The following is a 25,978-nucleotide window of genomic DNA, read 5'->3' on the forward strand; positions in this document are numbered from 1 at the left end:
AGGCACCACCAGTGCCATTTTTTTCCTAAGCCTATCCAGAACTCTCTCGCTGTGAGAATGATCATAAACAAACTGGTATTTTAAGATGTTTCTTCTGGCACAGGCTTGTTCTCCGGGGATCCTAAAATGCAAAAATAAACAAAGCCATAAAGCTTGAACTTGCTGTCCCAGGAGGTTTGCTTCCCACTGGGCTCTCTGGGACGCTGTGGGGAGGCTGCTGAGGCTCAGACTGTGCTCGTGCCATTATCCCTCATCCCTCTTGCAGCCTGCCTGCACAGCTCAGCTTTGGCACCCCTCAAGCCGTGTCAGACATGTGGCAGGAGGAAAAGAGCTCGTCCTTGTTTGAGCCAAGGACATCTCACCATCCCATCAGCCAGAGCAGCTGCCCGGTGTTTAGGAGCTGCCCTGATCTCTGATGCTCATCGAGTTCTTGTGGACTTCAGAGAAATTAAACCTTAATTCCTCTTTGCTCTTGTGGTTTCCTGGAGCACAGGGTAATTGCTATTCTAAGTGCTGCCAAAGCTGTGGTCTCTGAGTAATTGGAGTGTGAGTGGTTCTTGTTCTGATTAGGGTTTGGCTGGGGCTGATGAGTGCTCGGGGCTCTGGGATGAGGAGCGTGTGTGCCTCAGCTCACGGGGCTCGTTGGGAAGGAGGGGATGGCTGTGCCAACAAACCCGAGCTTGGACATGCCAGGGGCTCTGTCTGCTGGCCAAGAGCAGGGCAGGGGCACTGCCTTGGAGCTGAAGTCTTTGTCTCTCTCCTTTACAGGTGAATATGTTCAGCGCAGGCATTTCTGTGCTGTGCTATCCCTTCACCTTGCGTAAGGCAGACCTGCTGGGCTTTGTGGTCCCTGTTGCTCCACAAGGTCAAACCATGGCAGCAAGGACCAGGGACTGGTGCAGAGGAGCCACGTGTAGGAGGCTAATGAGCCGTGGTGCAGGGAGCCCACGGGCTGGGCTGGGTGTGCGGGGTTCTCGGGGCACACACAGCGGTTTTTCCCCGAAGGGAACAGGAAGCTGTTGCCTCAATAGCTGCTCCTCGCAGCCATCGCGACTTCAGGGCTGCCAGGGCACCTTCACCGGCTGCCTCGGGGACCAGAGCCCTGCTGGTGGCTTTGCTGGACCCTTGCAGAGCCCAGACCCGGCGAGGGTGGGAGCGAGCAGCACCGGGGCACGGCGGTGGGAGCTGCGGCATGGCAGAGGTGGGTTTGTTTGTGCCGTCGGAAAGGGGAAGCGGTGAGAGGGCTGAGGCGGCGGCCCCCGCGAGCAAACCGCCCTCATGGCCGCTGCTTCCCCCGTGAGGCTCCGCTTCTCGCTCTGCTCCAGCAGCTGGAGAAGAAGCCAGGGCTGCCAGATGTGAGGATCGTGCACGAGGAACCTGCCACAGGATGCCTCCAGCCCTCAGGGTAAGTGGCTCTCTGCACAAGCTCCATCCCACAGCAGCGGGGTTGTCGCTCACCTTCCTCAAGGCCTTGTGAGGAAGCAGCTTGTCTTGAAGCCAAAAGTCCCAGTGCTGGGTTTGGTGCAGCCTCCCTCCTGCACGAGCTTCAACACAAAACATGGGCTGGGGAGGCTCGGCCTGCACGGGATTTTGCTCTGCTGCGAGTGAAGAGGAGGACATGAGGTCAGGATTTAACCCCAGGTGCCATCGTGGTGGGCTCTGGGGCACAGCGGGGCTGGCTGGGCACCCTTTGGGTGCTGCTCTTGGCTCCTGCTGCTGCTGTGCCACAGCTGAATGTTTGCAAAGACACCCTGGCACTGCCCACAGCTGGGGCACAAGAGGGGTCCATGCCCAGGATCCCCCAAGTTCCACTCAGGGAGATGGAAGCAGAGGGGATGTAGACAGGGCTGAACTGGGCAGGTGACACTTTGGGGTTTGTGGCCAGGCAAGAAAAATGCTTTTTGACATCTGCTTTTAAGCATCACCTGCCTAGCCTGGACCTCAAGCTGTGGAGGTACCTGTGGTCATTCTCAGACTGGCTGGGCTCTGCTCAGTGATGCCACAGGCATCAGCTGAACAGCAGGGAGGAGTTTTGGTGTGGCCCCAGAGCCCAGCAGCTGCACAGGGGTAGAACCTGGCTTCTTCTGCCTAATTGAGGGGTTGGGAGCAAAGTTTGGAGCCTGTCTGGGCTGTGGGGCGGGTGCCAAATGGGAGCAGTGGGTTTGGAGGGTAGGGAATTGGCTCTCTTGGGGCAGTTTGAGATTGCTCCCACCTGCCTCCCTGTGTGGGAGAGCTGAGGAGGCCTTGGAGAAATGCCCTTGCCAGGGGACTGGGACTTGCTGTGAGCTGCAGGATGATGCTGATGTTGCAGATGGACAGGGTCTCTTGCAGTCCCTTGCACAGGCTCTGCCACAGCACTTGAAAATGAGAAAAACATGTAAATAGTGAGCCTTCATAAACACCTTGTAAAGACATCAAGCCTTGTCAGTATCAACTCTGACCTCTCCCTGAAGGTGAAGGTGACTCTTAGCCAGGTGAGAAGTGCCTGAAAGTGCTCACAAAGCATCTGTCATGCTCACAGCCATGAATGGAGCAGGGAGGTTTTGGCAGAGGGGCTGTGGTGTGTTAACAGCTTGCTTTCTGTTTCTGTCTGCAAGCCTCCAGCGGCACTGGGGGGCTGTGTGTGCTCCAAGGCCACTAATCCCCAGGCCCAGCTGTAGGAGGTCACTGACCTGCCACACAGGTGGGAATGCCAGGGACCAGGAATTTCTCTCTGGCTACAGCTTCCATCAGCTGATACTTCTGACAAAACACTTGGCTTCTCCACTCCCCCCTTGGCAGCCCCTGGGCTGCAGCCTGCAGCGCTGCCTTAGAGCGCGCTGAGCTCCGCCGTGTCCGTGCCGGCGTCTCCTGCTCGGGGCTGTACCTTGCTCGGGGCTCCAAATGTCAGACTCGCTGCTCAACCACTCCTGGCCGTCGTTTTCCAAGCGCTGGAAGAAGAGATGGTCCTTTAAGCGAGGTAATGGCCTGTGGGGACAGGGGGCTGAGCGTGTGGCGGTAGCAGGGACAGCTTGTCCTGGACTGAGCAGGTACCAAAGAACCCCGGGGGCCGGGCAGAGCTTGTTTTGAGGTGTCCCCCTCTCCTCCCTGCAGGGGACACTGCCTTAAGTGCTGGTTAATACTTTTCCTTCCATTTAATCTTCTTTTCAAGGCACATGATTGCCTCCAGGAGCAGGGTAATGGGTTAAATAGCAGCCTTTTGGTTTTGTAATAAGTTTGTTTCATGGCTGGCAATGAGCTGGATGTCCCGGTGCTTGCAGACAGCTGTCTCTGCATGCTGCCTGGCCTGAGTTTGGTGTGTGAGCAGATGTGGGGGAAAAGATTCTTCAGTCTTTCAGTGAGGGCTGATGAGCAGAGCCCCTGTGTCCGGAGCTGTGGCCGTTTGGGTGGCCCTGGCTGGGCTTCACTGTGTCCAGCAGCAGGGCTGGGAAATGGCAGCAACTGGTGTCAACTGGCCTCATTTCTGCATGCGGTGCCGTGACTTGGAAAGCGGGAAGCGAGAGCCCCAGGAAGCAGGATGTTTGCAGTCCTGGAGGAGCCAGCCACTTGTGTCCTTGTGAGCAAACACTGCCTTCAGACCGATGCTTTTGGGTATCTTTACCTGCAGCATCAGAGCTCCTGCTCCTCTTCCTCCTTCATTATTCCCCACCCACTCCCAGTTCTCTTCTGGTGTGGACGTGCAGGAGACCAAGATCCAAAGTGAACAGCTGGGGAAGGTTAATTCAGAGCAGGACACAGGGGGTCCTGCAGGCTCTGATGTGTGGTGAGCCCCAGGCAGCTCCCTCAAGCCCCAGCTGGACACCCCAGTCCAGCCAGGCCTGCTGGGGGGGGGTTATGGGCTGCCTGGGATCACTCAGGTGGGCTGATTTCACTAACAAATGAAGCAGCCTCATGGTGCTCCCAAGCACTGACTGCTCTGCAGAGGGCCTGGGTACCACCAGCTCCCTTCAGCAGGTACTTGCAGAGCAGTTTGTCCTGCTGGGTCTTGTGCTTGGGCACAAAATGCTTGGGTCTCACTCAGCCCCTCTCCCACACTGATGCTCTGTAGTGTGGCACTCACTGGTCCATGTGGGCTCCTCCCTCAGTGCCCTCTGGAGACACTGAGGAACCTGCCCAGTGATTTGGAGGGAATCAGAGGGGCTGCAAACCCCCTCAGCCCTGCTGAGACCCTTCAGCTGAGAGCAGAGAGCAGCCCCAGCTCCCTGCTCCTCTGCTCTCCGTGCCCAAGAGCCTGGCCCCAGCAGTGTGGTGATAAGGCAGTGGCTCTGTACAGTGTGTTACAGTGTGGGACAGCTTATCTTCCCTGCTCCTGCCCAGAGCCAACCCCCACCGCTGCCAGGGCTGGCCATGAGGGGCCCATGCCAGGCGAGGGACTGCACTTCAGCCCATCTTGGCACAGGGAGTTCAGCATTTGCTTTCCAGAGGTTTTTCCCTATAGCTCTGCAACATACGCAAAGGGCAGCTGGTGCAGGGCCAGGAGGGCAGGGGTGGGTCAGGGGAAGATGGAATCATTTTTATTTCATGCCTGTGATGCTCTCCATGATTTCCCAACAGTCTCTATCCCTGACTGCTGGGAAATGCCCAGACGTTCTCATCTTTCCTTCCTCCTGGGATTGTTTCATGGAGCAGAACTGCCCAGTGCCTTTGTCCTGCTGTGTTTGGTGTGGGCTTTCCCCAGTGGGAATGCAGACAGTGTTATGTTGGAGGATGTGACTGGTGTGGCCAGAGCTCCCATCCATGTTTTTCTCTGTCACATCCCCTCCCAGTGCCAGCCTGGGTCACTCGGGGACATGCAGCATCCTGCACCAAGCTAAGGGACAGGCAGGTGAGGATGGGACACTGCTGGCAGGGCTTGCTCCAGTGCTGGCTGCTCTGGTGCTGTCACCTGCTGTGACACTCGTGGGTGCAGCTCCAGTGACCAGCCTGTCTGAGGGAAAGCAGCTACAGGAGGGAGGGTTTGACCGGAGGTCTGAACTGGAATTAGGAAAATCTCTGTTGGGATCCCAGTGGCCTTGGGCATGGTTAGAACAGCATGAAGCCTTCATCCTTGAGCCAGAGCAGCTCAGCCAGCTGATCATGCTGTCCCCACAGCACCAGACCCTCTGAGACCATCCCAGAGTGTCACATGCCGTGGATGCCTGTCACTGCTTCCTTCCTCCCCACACAGCAGCCCAGAATCATCATGTTTCACCTGTGGGAAGCTCTGGCAAAGTGCAGGAACCATCCCAGCCCAGAAAGCAATGCTTCCTCTCTAGTTCTGCCCTGGGAATTCCTCTGAAGAGGCTGCTCCCTGCAGCAATAACCTTTTATGGTTTCCAGCCAGAGACGAATTAAGCAACTGCAATACCTAATCTGCTTAATGTTCTCCTAAAGCAAACAGCATTTGTTCTTGAAAGTGTCATTTTGTTATCCCATCTCCAGCTTCAGCTGAGGAAAGGTGACTGCTGCTGTCTGCCAGAGCCTGGGGGGCCAAGATTCCCTGTCCCCTTGCCACCATGCTGGAGCCTGGGTCCAGACAGGCTCGAGGGCAGACTACGGGAAACTCAAGGTGCTCCAGAGTTTGCCACACTTGCTGCCACATTGGCAACCACCTTGATCATTGATATGGGGATGTTCACAGCCCCCAACCCTGCCTCCTTCCTATGTGTGCTCCATGCTCGGACTTCCTTGCCCACCATCCCACAACCTGACACCTGAAGGTGTTTTCCCCACGAGCTACTCCATCACCCCCTTGCCCAAGCGCTGCTCCATGCACAGTGCCAGCCCAGCCAGCCCCTGGCTGCAGAGGGAGCCCGGCAGTGCCGTGGCTGGTGCTCACACATTGCCTAAAATGGTGTCCCCACAGCAGCCGCTGCCCCGACCCCGGGCTCGCGGCGCCTCTGATTTATCGCGTGTTGAACCGAGTGTCTGAAGCCTCCGAGGAGGATTTAAGTCCTTTGGTGGATCTGGACCGGCTCTGTTGACTGCAGCCTATGCCTTGGCCAAATCCTGAGCCCTGCATGGCACAGGCAGAGCTCAGGGAATATTTTCCAGGCCTCCGAGGAGCTGACTCTGTTCCAGGGATCCACTTTAGGGCCGCACGGAGCTTGGTGCAGGCCCAGAGTAGCCTTGACGGGATGGCTGGACACTACTTGGGAGGAAAAATCTCCTTGTTTTAGTTAAACCTTCAGTCCAGGGCTCTGGCCTCTGTCAGGCCACAGCCCTTGTCAGCTCCTGCTGCCTCCCAGGGCTTTGCTGCTCTCCCTGCGGGTAGTTCAGTGCTGAAGGGATGGTAAGAGCAGGGAATCTTCTTTTTCTCCCTTCTTTGCATTGGTATGAGGGGAAGCACCATTTGTCCTGGCCACCTTGTCATGCTCCTGGCTGCTCCCTGTGGGTCCATTCTACCTCAGCCATCATCCCAGCCTGTCTGGGGGCTTCAGTGGTTTTCATTGCCTGCAGAGAGCTTTGGCTGCTGTTTGCTACAAGTTCATGCCAAAATCTGTGCTGGTTCAAGGGTATATTCGCTTCAAAATGCTGATTTTTGATTGCAAGCTGAATCCAGGTGCACTGAGGAAAGCAAAAGGTGATGTTTAATAGCTCACTAAATCTCTGCCAGTTGCAGATGCAGCTCAGGGACATCCTGAGCAAGAATTGGTCTATTCACTAAAAATGTCATGTGAAGTAAATTTTACAGCCTTGCTAGAAAGCCAGTTTCAAATTTTCCCTGGTCTTGTAGCTCAAAACCCCTCAATTAAAATAGTGCCTTCAGAAGTGTTTTCTTTCTATATTATTTATAGTCCTTCACTTGAAACCATCACACACATTTGAACACACCAAATGCTCCTTAAAACAGAAAATCTGGCATCGGCAGTGTGCAGCAGGATCCAAAGAACAAACCTCCAAACTCTCCCTCACGTTTGCTGCCTTTTTTTAGTTGGCACCATGCAACTCCTAGCTGAATTGTGCAGCTTTATAATCCACAGCAGGATCCGAGCTTTCCAAGAGCGTATTTTTTAACAATGTCTTCCTTACATTAATGTTTTCTTGATTTTCCTGGAGTGTGATGGGTTTCTAGCAGTTTCCTGCTGGTTTTTCCCATTGGATAGACAGGGCTGCTTACAGTCTCTTGCTGTTGTTCTCTGCATCTTCAGAGATCCACCACAGTGCTTCAGCCAACAGCCTGGCTTTTTTCCCTTTGCCTCAGCCCTTTGCCTCAGCTGTGTGTGTCTCAAAGGAATAAAAAGCCTCCATGAGTCATGCGATGGTTCAGGGATTGTGGCTAAGGTTTACAGTGTGTCTCGCTCCACAGGAATGTGCTTCAGTCAGCTGGACCATCTATTGTACCACAAACACATCCAGACCTTGGTTTGTTTCTCAGTGAATTATCAGATGGTATAGGGACACTCAGGTTCACACTCCTGCCTGGGGAAAATCCAGAGGAGTGATCTGGAACCAGGAGAATTATGTGCTCCCAGTATTGCTCTGCATATTCAGGGTTGTATGGAGCCACTAATTTGCCTCCCAGCACCCTTTATAACCCACCCACCCAGGCATCCTTTATTCCTTATGAATGAAAATAAATCCACCATCAGTGTTTTTATTCCTAGATTTCTGATTCAAAGGTCCATAATGTCAAAAAAAGACATCAAAATGTGCTTAATTCTTTTACTGTGGAAAAAGCCTCTGCAGCATAGGACACTCTATGAGGGTCTGGCTGGGACAGTGCAAGCCTGTCTTGCACATGCTGCAGGGATGAGGTTTCTGCAGAGGAATGAGGTTTCTGCTGGCAGGAAATCCCTGCACCAGGTTCCTACAGGATCAAGGCTGCTGTGGTCTGGAGATTGCCTGGCACTGCCTGTCTGTGAAGGAGCAGAGGGCATGTGGAGCATTTCAGTGCTGCCTGATGTCACCTGTGGGTGTGCAGCTGATTTTCCACCCCTCCCAGATGTCTGGTTACCTGCTGAGACCTTCTCTGTTTTGCAGGGTCTGACTGCAAGCCGTGCTTACGGGAGTTCACTGACCACCACAGCCCTGCCTTGGAGTATCCCACCCCCAAAAGCTTCCTCCCATCCCTGATTGCTGAGGATGATTCCTTCTGCACCAGCATGGCTGAAGAGAAGGCAAGTGTCCTCTTTCCTGCTGCTAGCACCATGCAAGGCAGAGACCAGGGGCAGCAAACTGGGTGGTCAGCACCACATCCAGAGGGGTTTGTGGTGGAGGAGGAATGGGGGAAGGTGGTACTGATCCAGATTGTCAAGGAACACAAGGTTATGTTGCTGTGAGGACAGCAGGGGAGGGTGACTATTAGAAAGTCACTTGCAAGTCTGGCTCTGCTCTGCACCCCAGTTTCTGCATGAGAGGCGTCCCCTTTGCAGGGCTGGTGTGAGGCTCTCAGAGGATTTCTGCTGCCTTTTCAGGAGGACTCGTCTTCCACAGAGCTGGATGTGCCAGCAGCAGACTTGCACAGCAGCACAGAGGATCTTCTCTCAGACTCTTCTCTCCAGGGCACGGAGTATTACAAAGATCTGGGACTCCTGAGCCTGCCGTCTGCCAAAACAGCCCCAGACACGGCAGCACAGCCAGAACAAGGATCCCAGACTGTGTCTGCCCTTCGCTCATTGGAAGAGAGACCAAGGGCTCTGAGCAAACTGTCTGTGGATGTTGTTTTTTCCAATCCTGTTTCCTGCTCAGTACATTATGGTGAGGCTGACTGTCGTTTTCTGAACAAAGGCCACCTGTGCTCCTGTGCAGCCATGCCAGATGATGGGACCAGCACTTCTGAGCATCCTGCAGAGGCAGACAATGAGCTGGACCTGCAGGAGGCCCAGGATTCCTTCCCCACGCTGGTGAGATCGATGTCCACCTCCCGGAGGCACAGCTGGGAGAGCCCCGTGTCACCCGTGGAGTGCAGGCGCAGGTACAGAGGGACTGTGAGTGATATTTGATGTACACAGTGCAATGGAGGGGTGAGGCTGAACATCACACTGCCTGCAGCTCCAGATGCTGCTGGGTGGTCTCCCTCTCCTGTCAGCATCTGTCAGAGCAGCTGGACACCCACTGCTCATGTTGGGTGGGATGTGGAAGAGGAAGTGCTAGGGCAGCAAGAGGCTTTAATGTCTTTTTGAAAGTAGGAAGACCCTCTTTTCCTGGTGTTGGGGCTGAGAAGAGGATCTCTCTTTTCTGTCTGGAGGGAATCTTGAACATCATCAGTTGCCCTGATGACCTCCATCCTCTGGCTCAAAGGGAATTTTTCCCATCAAAGAGGGATTAAGAGAGCTCTGTCAAATCCTTTTTCTTCTTGTCTGTGAGTTGGCTTGGTGGGGCCCGTGCCTGCAAGCACGGTGCTGTGCTCCAGCCCTCTGCCCTCCACGTGGCTGCAGAGGAGGTTGTGTTTGTAGCACGGTGCTGAGCCCTGGCTGGGAGCAGAGTCGGGCCTGGCATTCCTGCCAGCCTCTGCTCCTGCCACATGAATGCCTTGAGCTCCAGGTTCCTCCAGGAATGCTTTCCCTGCTGACAAATGTATTGATCTCCCAGCTGACTGGGATTTAGGTGCAAGCCAACAAGGACTATTTTTATCTCTCCTCCTTATACGGTACCCTAAAATTATCTCAGCCTGAAATCTTGGCAGTCCTTTATCAAGCTCAGACTTTGGTTCTCAGACCTATTGTTGTCCCATGTGCCACGGATCATTCACAGTTTATGCTGTAACAGGCACATGAGTAACAGTGGCACGGAGTGGCTGGCGGTGTCAGGGACACGTTCTGTCTCCTCGCTGGGTGATGAAGCACGTGTGAGCAGGAGGCCAGGGAAGGGGAATACACCCCACTGCTCCCTAAGCAAACACCTCCTGAAGCCTGCCTGTGGCAGCAGGAATGAAGTGACAGTGATCTGCAGACAGAACCCATGCAGAGACTAAGATTTTCCACTGAGCTTTATCCATAATTTTGCTTCTGTGTTGTCACTGCAACAGCACTTGGTGTGCAGGACACTGTGAGGCACTGGGGGAGCTGGTCCACGCCTCATTTCCTAGAAAATAGTTTTATTCCTTCCTTAAATCTGGGCCCTGGTGGGAGAAGGATTTATGGCATGATGCCACAGTGGTGATGCGATAAACATCATCTGCAACTTCTAAATGCCCAGAGGGACTTTCCTGGATGGCAGCTGCCAGGGCAGCAGCTCTGGGGCAGGCAGGACAGGCTGCTGCCAGGGTGGCTGCACAGTCTCAGGGGTTGCTAAGAGATCGGTGTGAGCCATCCAGCACTAAACATCCCGGGTGACCAGGGAGCTGGGGACTCACTGGTGGCAGCCAGAAAAGCTGTTTTTAGCAGGCTCAGGACTTGGTGTCCAGGCTGACACTTCCTGTCATTTCCTTTCCCTCGTGCCTGCTGTGGGGTGCCTCCTCATCCCAGTTGCATGAGGGTGTTAGGACCACCCAGGCAGGGACATTGCAGGGGCTGTGCCATGCTGGGCACAGCGTGTCAGGTCTGCTCAGGTCTGCTCTGAGGCTTCTTCCTGCCCCCTGATTAGGTTCAGCCTGGATGTCACAGAGCTGGGCAGTGACCCAGAGCAGGACGATGTGGAGAAGAGGAGCCAGTCCTGCCTCCAGCCTCATGCGTCTCTTCAGCTGCCCAGAGGAGAGCGGGGAGCCTGGAGCAGCAGCCGGGGTGGCACAGTGATCAAAGTGGAGATAGAGCCGCTGTGCCCAGACCTCATGGCCAGCCCCAGCTTGCAGGAGGTGGTGAGTGGGAAGGGCTGGGCACGGGGGCAGCAGGCCAAGCTGAGGGTGCAGAAAAGCAGCATACACAGGTGCCAGCTGCAGGCTGGACTCCTTCAACACCAGCGTGGAACCAGGAGGTCTGCAGGATTCTCAGCAAGGATGGGCGTTTTCAAATAAACTGCCCCATCTTATGGGGTAAAGGCTCTGGGAGCTGCCTGTAGTACAGTCCTCTTCTGCCATATATTTAGCTGGAATTTCCCTTTCCTTGTGCCTGTTGCCTCTTGTCTGGTCACTGCAGCTCTAAGAAGAGTCTGGCCCTATCTCCTCTCTAATCCTCTATCAGGTAGTTGAAGACAGCAGTGTCACACACCCCTTCAACACTGCTTTGCTCTGTGGAATGCCTTTAGATTCAATTAATATTAAAAGGACAATTGCATCACGGTGCTGCATGTCCAGTAAAAGTGAGAAGTGCCTAAGAAGGTGTCAGGCATGAGTGTCTCTTGCTCCAGCCTTCCTGAAGCCAACAGACAGCTGAGCCTAATGTTCTCCTGCATCAAAACTCTGACAAAACAGGAGGGAAAGGGTGAGGGATCAGCCATGATGGAGTCTCCCTTGGTGCACAAAGCACCAAAGATTTCTGTGACTTTTTACTTCTCCAGAAATGTGTCAGCAATGGGAAGAGACTGAGGTCCAAGTCTGTCCCATCAGCCTGTGAGACCGTTGCCTCCCCTCAGATACCTCACAGTTTCAACACTTCTCTTCCAGCTGTGGAAGGTTGGTATAGACTTTATGCCATTAAATGGGTTCAAGGTGCGATAAAAAACTGGAGCTGTAGCCTCTGGAAGTGTGGACAGCCTCTGCTTTCCCTTCCACGTGGTCCCAGGAGCTCCTGAAATACAAAGCCAAGCTGGTTCTGCGTCTGGCCCTGGCTAGCAGCACAGTCTCAGCTCAGATGTGCCTGTCCCCAGTGACACATAGCCACATAACCTCCCTGTGGCCAGTGCATTGGTCACTCCCTACTTGAGTCCCACCTGTAGAATTGCCCTGGAGAAAAATGCGGTGATGTCAGAGCCTGGAAGCAGAGGGGAGGCTGGCTGTCATGGGGAAGGGCTCTGGGGTGGTACCAGCTCCTACCCTACTGCAAGCAGGACTCTCAGCAGCAAATATGCAGACTGGGGAGGGGAGGAGTAACACAGAAAAGGGATCTAGCCTTCACTTCCCTCACAGAAATGTAGAGCAGAAACTCCTTCCCTAACTGCTCCTGGCATTTCTTCCTCACCAGTCAAGACTGAGTGGGAGCCAAACAGGATTAACAGGGTCCAGTTGCCTAGATTGCAAGGTGGTGCTCTGCAGAAGTGAACCAGGATCCCTGCTGAGAGCATTTTGTGTTCCAGGTGTTGAACCCCCTGCTCTGGAGATGCTGGAGAAGGACCACGTGTCCCCAGACCATGTGTAGGTATTGCCAGTCCTGCTGGTTTGAGATGAGGGAGATTTTTGTGTGTGTCTGAGCTACTGAGGATGCAACAGCAAAGGAGAGCCCACTCCGTGCTGGGGCACAGCTGAGGAGTTGGTCATAAACCAGCACCTGAGGCTCTGTGGGGTGCAAAATGTCTGTACAAGGATATTTTCTAATCCCTTGCTTTTCTCTTGCCCCATCCTTGGTAGGTTAATTGTCCAGAAGGTACTTCAGGAGCTGAAACATTACCATGGGTAAGTGTGTCTGGGACAGAGACGTGTGGGGAGGTCATAGATCTGCCTAAGACACACCTGGAAAAGGACATTTGGTCCCTTGAGAGGCAAATCCCCAGGATACCAGAATCACTGATTTATTCCACTGAAACAGGGTAGAATTGCAAGGAGAAAGGGAATTTCATGTGCCTCCTCAGTAACTCTAAAAATGTTCCTGCCCCACCTAGAAAATGAGCCTTTCAGCTGAGCCCGAAGTTCTGCTCTTGTGCTCTTTGCTGTGTCTGATGCCTTTTCCTTGCCCAGGGTGAAGCAGAGAGCTTGTGTGCAAGAAGGCAGCGATTCTTCCCAGCAGAACCTCACTTGGTTTGAGTTCCTCTCTAATGAGTAAGTGAGACAGTGGGTGACACACACTTTGCGTTCTGAGAGCAGACTGATTTCAAGTTCCCTCTATCTAAGTTCTACTGCCCCACTACTCCTGTGTGCAGGACACTGCTATCTGCAGGGGTTCAACCAGGAGTGTGGCACTGAACAAAAACTGCACACATAGTTTGGAAGTTCAGCTCCTTATTTGAAAGTGTCTCGTTAATAAGTGATCTGGCTGATGCCAAAACAGATCCTCCAAGAGATGGAAGGCTCACACTTGGGGTTCTAAAGTAATGCTTCAATGAACTTCATCAGTGATCTCCCTAAGCTGGGCTTGGTTAGTGAATTTCCCCTTTTTTAAGATATTTTGGTCTCCTTTCAGAAATGAGGACAGTGGGAAGAGCGATAAAGCAGAGAAAGGCACAAAGGTGATGCGACGTTTGAGTTCCCTGCGGAGCCGAGTCACTGGATCCTGGCAGAAGGATAAGGTGAGAGAGAGATGTTGAATTTGTGGAAGGAATTGTTAAATTCTTTAGCTAGAAAAGGGGATCTGACTGTAGGGAGCAGTTAGCTGGATTGCTTTGGGATGACTGAGGCCTCTGTGTTGGTCAGCAGGTGCACTGTGACCCCTAAAGTAGTAGTAGTTTGTGGGACTGAGTGATCCCTGAATTCCAGCCCTCCTTGCTCCAGGGCACCTTCTGGATGCTCTTATGCTGCCTTGGCACTGTTGTGCACAGCAAGAAGAGGCTGGGTGACTGCCTGGATCACTCTTGGTGGCAGGAGGAGCCTTGCAGAGGGACAGCCAAGTGTGTCCTGTCCTTTATCACAAATGGACTTAGACTAGAGGGACTGGCCAAGGCCTTGGGAAGGCATTTGGGAAAAGCACTGCCATCCCACTGTACCTGCTGCCCACCAGCTCTCTGCCCACTTGTACAGTGGGGAAAGGGGGAAAGGAACGTGTGGGCAGTGCAAGGCCTGTGACTGAGCTGTGTTCTTCTCTCCTTGCAGGGTAAGAACAAAGAGCAGCTCAAGGAGAGAGAGAAGGAGAAAGAGACAAAGGAGACAAAAGAGAGGTGTAAAGACATCAGTGGGCACCAGCTCGTGCCAGGGGTTTTCTCCAGTTGCACCAGCTGCTCACTGTGTGCCAAACCTCTTGGGAATAAAAGTGGTCTGCAGTGCCTGAGTGAGTATGGCTGTCACTGCCTGGCTCTGCCCCAGCCTGTGCTCCCTGCCTGCCCTCCAGCCCAGGCTGTTCTCCTGCCTAAACCACTCCCTGGATTGCTTCACTTCTCTGCCTGGCTCGACTTTACCCAACCACTCTGCTTGGCCTGGCTTGGTTGTTTCTCTAAATAGCCTAAATCATCTCTGAATCCTGCCTGGCAATAATTTATCTTCATTTTCTTTGCCCTCTTGACCATTTCCTGCCCCTTTCCCCCAAGGAGGGTTCTAGGTCAACTTCTCTTTTACTAATTTCTTTTTTATCATGAAGTTCTGCTTTGCCTGAACAAATGTCCCAACAGCCTGAGTGTAGCTGTATCTTTTAGGCTGTTTTGCACTGCCACGGTGATGTCTCAGCTCAGCATCTGCCTGTGCAAGGGCACGGGGACTTCTAGAGCATCCAAAACTTTATTAACTAACAAAAAGTCAAATGTTGCCTCCCAGGAGGTGCATGGGTAAGACTGCTGCTTTTCAGCTCTAAGTAGTGCCAGCATGCATGGGCCTCTGTGCTCCCACTGCATCCACTGTGGCATGGCTTTGGCTGACAAACCCTGTCCTTCCTCTTTGGGACAGGTACTCAGGGCACTGAAGAATGTTTTAATTCCCAAGGGTTTGTCTGTGGGCAGAGAAAATTTTCTGGAAATAGAAGGATTGCTCTCTTTCTCCACCCTGTACCCTCAAGCAATGCTTGCTCTCTCAGAGGCTCTTAAGGTCAGTAAAACCTTTCTGGGGCATAAAGGGACTGATTGCCCTTGGACATGTGTGGTGAGAAATATATTTTCCCTTCAGGGCAGCTGAAGGGAAACTGAAAAGGGGCACAGAGCATTTTTCAGGCATCACAGCAAAAAGTAGGAAGCAGGGAGCTGAATAAGAGCTTTGCTGATATTTAGAGAAAACAGAAATTTAATGTGAGGAGGCAGAGTTGTGCCTTGTCATTCCTGTGAGGAATCTCCCAGCCAGAGGCTCTGTTTGCAGTCCTGCATGCTGCTTTACAAAAATACCTTACCCTGGGAGGATGCAGGCAGCCTTTGATACCCATGAGCATGAAGCCATGCTCTGTATGGTCTTGGGAACTCTGAGGGCATTTAGTGTGAGTGATTCTCCTCTGGACAGCCCTATGGAGATCTGTGATCTGGAGTTGGAGCTGGCTGGTGAAATGAGAGTGTGGTTCAGCATGGCTTGTCCATCATAAATACACAGGGACTGTACATGAGTTATGGTAACTTTCACCTTGTTTTCCAGCCCTTCCATAAGGAATCTGTGTTCTGTCTTGTGAATGTTCAGGAGAAAAACTCTGAGGTGGCTGAGGCACTGGTTTGTGTTTGGGACTCTGTGACATCTCCTCTTGGCTGCCCAGTCTAACACAGGCAGCAGAGCAGCACAACTTGTTTTGTAATATTCCCTTTGCAGTGGCTTGAACTGATGCTGAACAATTCTGAGATGTCCATTAAAATTAATGGCCTGTCTGTGCTGAGAGATGGGCTGGGACTTGTGGTGTGACAGCTGATGGCCTGAGAGTGCCTATATTTGGATGATGCTGGGCTGAAACCTTTGTGAGCTGCTGCTGAGCTGGTAGCTGCTATCAGCAGCTCCCGTTACTGCAGCTCGGAGTAGTGTGTGGTCTCCTGACTAGTCCCTGATACAGCTCTGGGACAGCAAGCTCCGCGGCCACCGGGCAGCCGGAGCAGTAAGCCTACTTTTCAGAAGTGTGAGCAGCCAGGATGTGAGGATATTTGGCAGTGCCTCTTGTTTTCTCCTCGTGGACTCACATTTGAGCATCCTGGGCCAGCCCTCGGCCCATCGCTGCTCAGGTGCTGCTGCTGTTGTTGCCTCCGTGGTATTTTTAACTGCAGCACCACCGCGTGGTCCAAGGCAAAACGGGCTCGTGGAAAACACAGGGAAAGGTGGTGGTTAAAGCAAGGGATAAGCTGAAGGGGGAGGAAGGATGGGAGAATGATTGCAAGCCTGAGGTCTTGCAATAGGCACAAAAGGTCTGGTGACTTCCATGGCTGTGATGAGCTAGAGGAGCAAGAGCTCTTCCTATTAGAGATATGAACAGTAGGAGGAATTCTGCATTTAAGTCAGAACAACAAAACATTGTTCTGCTCGAAACATGTGTGTGAGCTGTGAAGAAATTGGCAGCTTGGATAGCCTGGTACATGGTAACTCGTTTCTCTCCCCACTGATTCCTTCCATCTATCCTCACCCCTCATGACACAGAGACTCCCAGGAGAGAGGCTGTGCTGTGTGTTGAGAGTAGAGATTTGGGAGAGTCTCTGCAGCTCACAGATGTGCAGTTAGGGGCCTGGTAGGGATGAAAAACAAAGAGGAATGATTGCAGACACAGGGATCTCGACAACAGTGACCACCCAAACTCAGCCGTTACGTAAACGATGAGCTGTGAGTCCCTAGGTTTATTGTTCACCTGGAAATGAGAAAGCTCCTCTTGAGCCTTTGCTATCATGGGTGGAGAAGGTTCTGTGCCTAAATTAATCCTCTCTTATAAACATGCTTCCAGAGTTTATACAACGAGAGTTAGATGAGTCCCAGGGAAACCCTGACAGGAGGAAAGCTCTCCAAGGAGGCTGTGCCATGGAGGCGAGCCAGGGATATGCTGTGGAATACAGATGGAAGGAGGATTGCTTCCCTTGAGCTTGAGCACTGGGGTAGAGGTGGGACTTCTACATCTTTAGTTGAGACTCAATCTCTGTTATTTCATAGGAAAGACAGAGCCCAGGCCCCCACAGGGGTGTCAGATTGGTCATCCTCTTCCAAGGAAACCTATAGCTGCGACCAAAGTTTGGCAGGCTTCAGACAAACTCCTCTTCAGTTTAATGAATCTTCTTGAACAATACAGGCTGTGCTGGACTGTCCACCTGTCCTAGGCTGACCCTTGCTGGCTGCTTCAGTGCACTGGCTGATTTCTAACTGGTTGCTCTAACAACTGGTCTCCAGGATTTATTTAAGGTGCACTGTGAAAGAGGTTTGGAAAACCGATTCCTTTCTCACAACAAGAAAGGGAGAGGACACAGATTTCTGCAGTTTGTCAGGCAAACATCCTCCACCCATGGCCAAGGAGAGGCTAGAATAGCTTTTGGTTTAGACCTGAAATTTGGGGTGAAATTCAGCTTTCACTCGGTACTTGTGCCTGCAGTGTTTTGCTTTTGGATTCCCAGTGCAGCACTAATGAGCTAATAGGTGAAGGGTAGTTTTGGCTTATGATAAGGAGGAATTACTTGATTTTCTATCCTGAAATTTCTGTTCACAGCCCACACAGAGTCCTGAGAAATCTGAAAAGCAGCAGACAACCTGGAACTTTGCATTTCCGTAGGGAGGCACAGCTGCCAAAAATCTTCTGTTTTGGGGGAGAAAAGGATGTTTGGCTGCTGTAACATGATGACAGTGATAAATGGACTGGGAGTCCCACTTGGAATAAACTATGACTGACAGGAGTCCAAATAAACAGAGGCAAAACCAGAGCGGCTGTGTCGGGCTGTGGGTTAAGGTGGTTCTGAGCCAAAGGAGCAGGATCTGAAGCAAATGTGAAAGTGGCTGCAGCGCTGGTTGCAGAGGAAACACTGACTGAACTGAGTGTCCTGACAGAGAGCTGGCTCAGCCAGCTCGAGAGGGCTTAGAAAATGAAACCAAAGTACATCCTATTCTCAGTGCTTCTCCTTTCCTGCTTTTCACTTTCTTTTTCTTTCTGAGCAGTGGTACCTTGATCTGGAATATCTCCAAATGCTGCTCCTTCCATTCCCTGATAAAACCTCAAAATATTGTACACTCGGGCTGACAAATGCATAAGGACAGTAATCAACCTGAGACACATTCAGCAAGAAATCTTTTGCTCTTACAGAATTACACAGGACTAGACAGCTGGTACCCTTCTCTTCTTTGCAACGCAAAACCTTAGCTCTAAGCTACAGAGTCTTGGAGCTGGCTGCTGTGCCAAATTTTGCACTGATTTTGTGGCAATGCCCTGAGGCCGCACAAGCACAGCTCGTTCTCTCCATGACAGCTGCAGTTGGGCAATCTGCAATGCTTTACTTTTATATTACAGCAAAGCACAGAGTTTGAAGTGCCTAAGGATTAATCAGTCACCAAGTGACAGCCAGCTGTTTACCCCCAAACTGTTTATGTAATGAACATTTCTCTGTAGTGGTGACAGGCCCCAATAAACAACTGGGACTTGTGTACTCAGTCCTGTAGAGAAGCAGCACAAAAGGGAACATTTTGGAAAAGCTTGCAACTATGAGATGAAGATAAAAATAAAATCGATTAAACAGGTGGCAGTGTAGAAACCAGAGATCACATTGGCCCCATGGCAGGATTTCATCACATCTCCAGCCCAAAAAGTGGCAGGCTCTTTCAAAGCAGCATGGGGAAGGCTGCAGGGTGGATTTTGAGAGGGAAGTTTGTTTTGTAACTGTGTATGTTGTGTTTTCAAGCTCATCAGGCAAGTAGGATATGTGTGATTTAAAATATGATAAACTTTTGATCAGTATTTTAAATCCTGAATGAAACTGGGAGGAGAGGTTGGGTGGTGAGCTCTTCCCAGTTTTCCTGCCTGCACTGAGTATTCCAGCAGCCCTGTGCTACCTTATTGGTGTCAGGGGAAAGGTGTTTTTCCAGCAAGCAGTTTGGTTCTATGAGTCAGTGCATGGATCTCCTGCTAGGGAAGATAATTCCCCTTTCCTCTCATCATTTGTCTGTGCAGGGGTCACTGACAAAGGCCTGGGCAGGCACTGGCTGTTGAGGGGCAGATAGGGAAGCCAGCAGCTGCCAACCCTCCAGGCACTGCAGCCTTGCCTTGGCAGGGTGTTCATAAACACTCCAGCACATTGGGATGGCAAATCCCACCGGGCTTTTAATAACAAATTATGTATTTCTAGTCCCAGGCGATGTGCAAACACATATGAAGTGCCATGCTGAAGGTGTCACTGGGGTGTCACATCTCATCCCTTAGGGGCCTCTTTAGTCTGGGAGGAATTTTGTGCTCTCTCTGAGGGGAAAGTGTGGGCTAACAGTGTCCCTGTGCCCTCCCTGAGGGGAAAAACAGGTTGGGGGAGCCATTGTCTTCCCTCAGAGAAGTCAAGGTTTCTGGACAGCCAGGTGTCCTCCCTGAGGGGAAGGTGCAGTTTGAGGATGCTCATGATGTCCCTGAGGGGGACATGCAGGTTGGGGGCCCTATGCCCTTCCTGAGGGAAAGTGCTATGGGTGGTCATGCCGTCCCTGCAGGAGGACAGAGCAGGCAATGGATGGTCATGGCCCTCCCTGAGGATAAAGCACAGACTGAGGATGCTCATGCATCTCCTGAGGGACACGTGTTGGGGGCCCTGTGCCCTCCCTGCAGGAGAAAGGAGCAGGCTATGGGTGGCCATGTGCCCACCCTGAAGGAAAGTGAGGGTTGTGGGTGGCTCTGCTTCCCCTGATGGAAAGCGCAGGGCTGGAAGGACTGTGAGGGAAAAGGGCGGGTCAAGGGAGATGTGTGCCCTCCCTGAGGGGAAAGCAAGAGCTATGAGAGGCTCTGCCATCCCTGAAGGGCAGGAGCAGCTGGAATGGCTGTGTCCTCCATGAGGGGAACAAAGGGGTCAAAGGATGGCATGGTGGGCACCACTCCACCCTGAGGAGTGATCTCCCTCAAGGAAGGCAGAGGTTGTGGGTAGCTGTACCCCTCCTGAAGGAAAACGCAGGCTAAGGGTGGCCATGTGCCCTCCCTGAGGGGAAAGTGTGGGTCAGGGCTCTTCCCGAGGGAAGGAGCAGGCTAAGGGTGGCCATGTGCTCTCCGTGGGGAGAGGGAACAGCTGCGGGTGCTCATGGCATCCCTGAGGGGAAAACATGGATGTCTGTGTGCCCTCTTTGAGGGAAACTTGTGGGCTAAGGATGCTCATGCCCTCGGAGGGGTAAGAGCGGGATATGGATGACCAGTGCCTTCCTTGAGGGAAAAGTTCAGGGTTAAGAGTGTCTGTATGCCCTCCCTGAGAGGAAAACGGGGATTAAGGCTGTAAATGTGCCCTCCCTGAGAGGAAAACACGGCTTAATGGTGCCTGTGTGCCCTCCCTGAGAGGAAAACACGGGTTGAGGGTGTCCGTGTGCCCTCCCTGAGAGGAAAACACGGCTTAAGGGTGTCCGTGTGCCCTCCCTGAGAGGAAAACACGGGTTGAGGGTGTCTGTGTGCTCTCCTTGAGAGGAAAACATGGTTTGAGGGTATCCGTGTATCATCCCCGAGAGGAAAACACGGGTTGAGGGTATCCGTGTGCCCTCCCTGAGAGGAAAACGGGGATTAAGGGTGTCCGTGTGCCCTCCATGAGAGGAAAACACGGGTTGGGGGTGTCCGTGTGCCCTCCATGAGAGGAAAACACGGTTGAGTGTGTCCGTGTGCCCTCCATGAGAAGAAAACACGAGTTGGGGGTGTCCTTGTGCCCTCCCTGGGAAGAAAACACGGGCTGAGGGTATCCGTGTGCCCTCCGTGAGAGGAAAACGGGGATTAAGGGTGTCCGTGTGCCCTCCCTGAGAGGAACGTGAGGGCTGCGGGTGCGCGCTCCCTGAGGGGAGAGCGCCGGCCGAGGGTGTCCGTGTGCGCTCCCCGAGGGGAAAGCGCGGGCCGAGGGTGTCCGTGTGCACTCCCCGAGGGAAAACACGGGTTGAGCGTGTCCATGTGCCCTCCCTGGGAAGAAAACACGGGCTGAGGGTCTCCGTGTGCGCTCCCCGAGGGGAAGGCACGGCCCCAGGCCGTCCCCTCGCTGTCCCTGAGGGGAAGGCACGGCCCCAGGCCGTCCCCGCGCTGTCCCCGAGGGGCCGGGACCCGGCCCGGCGCTGCCGCGGCGCGCAGGCGCACCCTCATTCCCATTTTTCCTTCCGGGACACGGGGGCGTTTCCTGTTGCTGTGGCGGCGGCTCCCGGGACCGAGAGGGAACCGGCGGCTCCCCGGGGAGTCCGGTAAGAGACCGGGCTGTCAGCGCGCCCGCCGGCCTCTGGCTCCGCTCCCCCCGGCCCTAGCACGCCCCCGAGCACCGGCACCCCTGCTCCGGGGCCGCGGCGCGGGGACCGCCCGGCCCCGGTCGCTGTGCAGGCAGCGGGGCTCGGAGGGCTCCAAGGCGTCCCGGCGTTTGGCCGGGACAGCGGCTTGATCTTCGCTTTGCCCCAGTCCCGCAGGTTTACAGCCGTCCCGAGCTGTGCAGCTCAGCGCTTCAGCTGCGGGACGGGACGCAGCGTGAAAGATGCAGTGTTTATAGTAAAGCTCTTTCAAGGGCTACGGGAGGAGTGAAAAATGTTGCTGCGTGCGGTAGGGAGGCAAGCGGCTTGTAGCCTGTGTGAAACCGGCTTTCTTTATGCCATATCTTGAGTCTGAGCATCCTTGTGATCATTATATCCCGCACCTCGTCCTCTCGGTTGTTACACACATTGTGTGTACTGGTGCTGCAGCAGCGAGAAAAGTCTGGGATGTGCGTGAAGAGACCTTAAATGTGTTAGGGAAAAAGTGGTGAAAACTTCCCTTTGTCCACAGTTGCGAAGACTGACCCGTTTTAAATATTCCACATCTCTGGCTCCTTGGAGAGAGGAGCGGGAGATGGTATCAGCTCAGCTTTTGTGTGCTGAAAGGAAACGCCAGCAGGAGCTAGGAGTGGTGATGGATTTTGGAGGAGGAGCAGGGAAACAGGCAGTGATTCGAACAAACAGCTTTCTGAATGTTTCTGGTACTATATTTCGTTTTGCTGCTCTAATAAATAAGCAGAATTTCTGAATATTGTTTGAAGATTTGGTGTGTCACCAAGAGAAAAAAGGGCTGCTTCTTAGTTCCTTTTCACTCCCCTCTTAATAGAGTTTTATGGGAGGCTTTTTTATTTGATCCTTTTTGTTCAATTTTATAAAAGTAATAGTTTCTCTTTGGCGCGGTAAAATAAAAGAAACCCGTGAAACATGGCTCTCAGACAGGAGCCATCGGACATTGTGTGTTGTAGTTCCACCTACTGTTTACCTATGAAATATTTTAAATACCTTTTATGATTGTCATAGTTGCTGCTTCAGTTCTGTAGCGTAGACTGGGGGAAGGGTTCAGTGTGAGAATTGAATTGAGACTCTTTCTTTTAGGATAACATGCAGATTTTACTTGGTATTGTTTAAAAACCAGAAGTGTTGGTTGTTTATGTGTTTCTGTGCCTAAAGAAAACCCTGCGGCCACCAGAATTGCGCTGTTGGGAATCACACAACCCCTCTCTCTGCCTCATCCAGCTGATATTTTGACAATAAAACCAGATACAGTGAGCAAGTAATTATAGGTTGTTTTGGAGACAAAGAGGAATGCTCTAACAGGGAGGCTGAAACTTGATAATTTAGTGCTGTTGCTCTCTGGCATGGACTGTCTCTGTTTCAGAATGTGAAGTATCTCATCTTCCTGCACCCTTCCAGTTTTTGGTTTCTGCCTCTGCGTAATTAGACAAGTGAGAAAACAAGGAAACATCGACCACTGGAGCCACTAGGACAAAGTGAAATCTGCGCCTAGTTCCTCAGGGTACCTGACCTGGATTTACCCGATACAGAAACTTCCTCGTGTTCCAATGAAACTCCTCCTCTTTTCTGAGAAGTTTTATCACGGTCACTCTGCTTTTTCTGGAATGCTGTGGTGATTTGAAATGTTTCTTGGCTGTTGTGTTGTATATCTCTGTTTATAAATGCAGAGTTTATATTCAGTGTTAATCATTCATATGAGGGTTGTTTCCTTTGTCAGTTCCAGAGGGAGGAGTTCCCTGTGTGGTGTAAGGGTGAGGAAGGAAGCAAGAGATTCTTTTTGATCCCTGAAGCATTAGACAGTTGAAAACAGGAAAAAAATATTAAAATTACTAATTTCATAAGGAAGCTGTTTTGTCCTTGGCTCTTTTCAGCTGGCTGGATTTTATAGGTGTTGAATATCGTTGAACTCCTTGTATCATTAGAAGCACTGTTAAAGTCTGTCCCTGTTTGAACTTAGCTGCTTTAAAGTGGTTTGTTTTTAATCTGTCATTTAAAAAGTAAACAAAAAAAAAATCTTTGAGATAAAGAAAGTCAATAGGAGAATTTTAGATTAATCACAGCGTTTTTGTCTGTGAGTTGTTGTTTTCAAATGGCCTTCTAAGAGTTATTTTATTGGGCAGTACCGTTCCAGACCAAAGGTCAGGGTCATAGTGCTCATAATATCTGGTGAGTCATAGATTTGTCCTGGAATCCAATTCTGGAAGACATTTATAGGACATTGGCAGTGTCTGATCCCCTGGAAGGTATTCCAGCTGGGGGAAAAATGCCTTTGCCTGCCCCTTTCCAGCCAGGTTTGTTGCCCTCTCCTAGTGTGAATAGGGTGATGCTTTTGGGTGTTGTAATGACTCCAATAAAATGCTCCTAGGTTGTAAATTACTTTCTGTGAGCCGATGGGAAAACATCTCATTAATAAGGGAAATGTTTTTTATTACAACAGATAGTAAATTTGTTACCCTCAGCCATGAACAGGATCTTTTCTAATGTTTATTAGCCTTTTAGTCTTAAATATTTCTGTGCTGGTTGAGGTCCTTGCTTTAGTCACTCATTAGGTCATCTTTGGCACAGGCCCCTGCAAAATGCTTCAAGTGAGTGAGTCACTGTAGTACACAGCTCTGGGATAATGTGATGCTCCCAAAATTCTCAACCTTAATTCCAAATATGTTGATTAAAGCCCAGGAACAACCCTGGTGGGTTTGCTCAGTTTCCACACTGGGTGGTTCAGCTGCTCTGATACCCTCAGCTGTAGTAGTGGTGCTCCTGTCCCCATCCAGTCAAGGTGACCCAAATCCTTGGACCTTCTCAGTGTGTTGACACTTTGGTGTTGGCAGCCCTTCTGCCCAGTCTCTATCAAGATGAAATCCTTTGGAGGGTCTGTTTTTCCCTGCCAAATTAATCTTCTTGCTGCTCAGTGGGTGATTGAGGGAGGAGAAGACAAGGGAGGGGCTGGCTGCAGCCCTCTGAGGTTTTATCTCTGCCTTTCTCAGGAATATCTTCTGTGCTTCTCCAGTTTGGGAATTGCTTGCTGACAGAACTGTCCTTTTTTCTTTTTTTTTTTTTTTTTTCATTTGGACCTTCCCAAATTTTTGATCTGATTAAGACCAAATTCTACTGATGGTAAATGCAAAAATAATTTTTTTGTCAGTTTGAGTTTACTGATGCTGCTTTACTCCAGATGACTGGAAAAGATAGAAATCTGGTATTTCTCTACACCTGTTAGAGATCTGTTATTTCTCTACACCTGTAAAAACCCTTCATGTGTATTTCTGCTCTTAAACATCAGCCTCCATGTGTGCAGGTTCCTGTCCCTACTTTGCTGTCCCCTGTCCCTCATGTCTCTCATTCTTGTCTTTGCTGGTTTTTTTCACCCCTGCAGTTCTCTGATAGCATTTGCAGAGAGGCTTAATAAGGATGCAGAGTAATGATAATAAATGCAGAAATCTTACATGCATTAAAAGGAAACCACAGCCACTGGTATTCAGAAGCTCCTGCTCATCCTGAATTAGAGTGGCCTCCCTTCAGCACTGCAGAAGTGTTGAATAGAGGAAGCTAGAGGATGTTTCAGAAAATGAAATATGCTTATAAAACAGTCTTCTGACAGGTTTCACCTTTCTCTTATGTGGGCAAAAAAAAAGCCACTTTGAAATCATTAAGTAAATTTATTTCAAAGTAGCCTCACGCAGAATCGGGTCCTTGGATTCAGCTGCAGTTTTCTGTGGCTTTTCTGTAGCATTTTGCTGTTTTCTAGTATGTTCTCTGCTGTTGTGTAAAGAGCCTTTCAGCAGTGGAGGGAAGTCATACACAGCACTATTAGATATGTCAGCTGATTAAGTGAAAAATGCCTACTGAGAGTGCTGCAAGCTGTTATCTTTTACAGAGCAAGGGCATGATTTTAAAATTGAAATACGTTTTTAAGTGACATCCCTTTTACAGTTACCTTAACAAGGAACCCAGGCTTTTCAAGTGGAATTGGTCCTATTAATCATTGATAGGGAAAAAATTACTAAATGCAATCACTGAAAATGGGTAAATGTTGGGGAATATGAATATCTAGTTGAAATTTGATGTTTCTAGATGACTATATTACAGAATTCTAGATGAGTTACATGGATTTCAGGACGTGGTGTGGAAAGGCAGTGGCTGTAGGAACATTGAGGATCCATGGGGCTGCCTGTTCTGCCCTGAAGGGAGCCCATCTGTGAGCAGCTCTTGAAACCAACCCAGCCTGACGTCATGGAGAATTTTCTCTATTTCCTTTTGTGCGGTGATTTTTGTCCTACAGTTTGTTTCTTTGTCTCAGGAGAAAAGGGATTTCCATTGTCAACTACTTGTTTGTTGTTGAGGCATGTCTTTTACAAGCTCTTCATTCCCTCGTGGTAGGTGGAGGCCTTACCATTGCTGAAATAATGAATATATTTGTTATTCCCTACACAGTTTTAATAAGTGATAATTTTCATCCATTTTTTCTTGTGCATTTGCAGAGGTAACATACATTTGAAATTAGATGTGGTGCCTTTTGGTTTGTGGCGTGGGGTGGTAGCAGTAGGAATATCCCAAATAAGAGAAGTTGTGGGAGGTGGTAGTTTTTGTGGAGGTTTTTTTTTTCATGTGACAGGCACTTGGGAGCAGAACTCTGCAGTTTATTTCCCACACTTGGGGAAGTTGTGTAACATGTGAGCATCTTGCAGGTCTGTACACTCAGTGTTTCTCTCAGTCTTGTTTTTATATCTTTGTTAATTTATTTGTGTTTAAAGCCAAGTAAGTATTTTGGACCTGTTCTCTGGCTTTTGCTGAAATTATGGAAAACAGAAGTGAGCATCTCTTTGGGTTAGCCAGGAGCCTTAAAGCAGATCCCCAGTCCTGGCGCCAGGGTGGGGGTGGTTCTCAAGGGACCTTAAATAGTTTTTCCTCTGTGCTTTAAACATAAACTGGCGTTTCTCTAGCAGATATGGTGTTCATCTTTCCAGTTTTGTTCTTTCTCTTTTAACAGGCATGTCTAGCAAA

General features: G+C 51.0%; 1 protein-coding gene across 7 annotated transcripts in view; it reads left to right on the plus strand.

Annotated features, from left to right (window-relative positions):
- Positions 1 to 1,286: 1,286 nt before the first annotated feature.
- Positions 1,287 to 25,978, plus strand: part of ARHGEF18 (Rho/Rac guanine nucleotide exchange factor 18) — a 50,713-nt gene continuing 26,021 nt past the window's right edge. For 2 of the 7 annotated variants that reach the window (XM_012571252.5, XM_030256531.4), the window contains exon 1: positions 20,920 to 25,662. Coding sequence is in view for 3 of the 7 variants with exons in the window: in XM_072919420.1 (XP_072775521.1) it covers positions 2,884 to 2,959; positions 7,963 to 8,099; positions 8,397 to 8,896; positions 10,507 to 10,717; positions 11,356 to 11,470; positions 12,091 to 12,148; positions 12,362 to 12,406; positions 12,689 to 12,769; positions 13,131 to 13,236; positions 13,757 to 13,931 (1,504 nt within the window). In the remaining 4 variants the exon portion in view is untranslated. The other 5 variants (XM_072919421.1, XM_072919420.1, XM_072919419.1 and 2 more) reach the window with 5 other exon arrangements.

Source organism: Taeniopygia guttata, chromosome 28 (assembly GCF_048771995.1).
Source record: "Taeniopygia guttata chromosome 28, bTaeGut7.mat, whole genome shotgun sequence".
Classification (NCBI taxonomy): Eukaryota; Metazoa; Chordata; class Aves; order Passeriformes; family Estrildidae; genus Taeniopygia; species Taeniopygia guttata.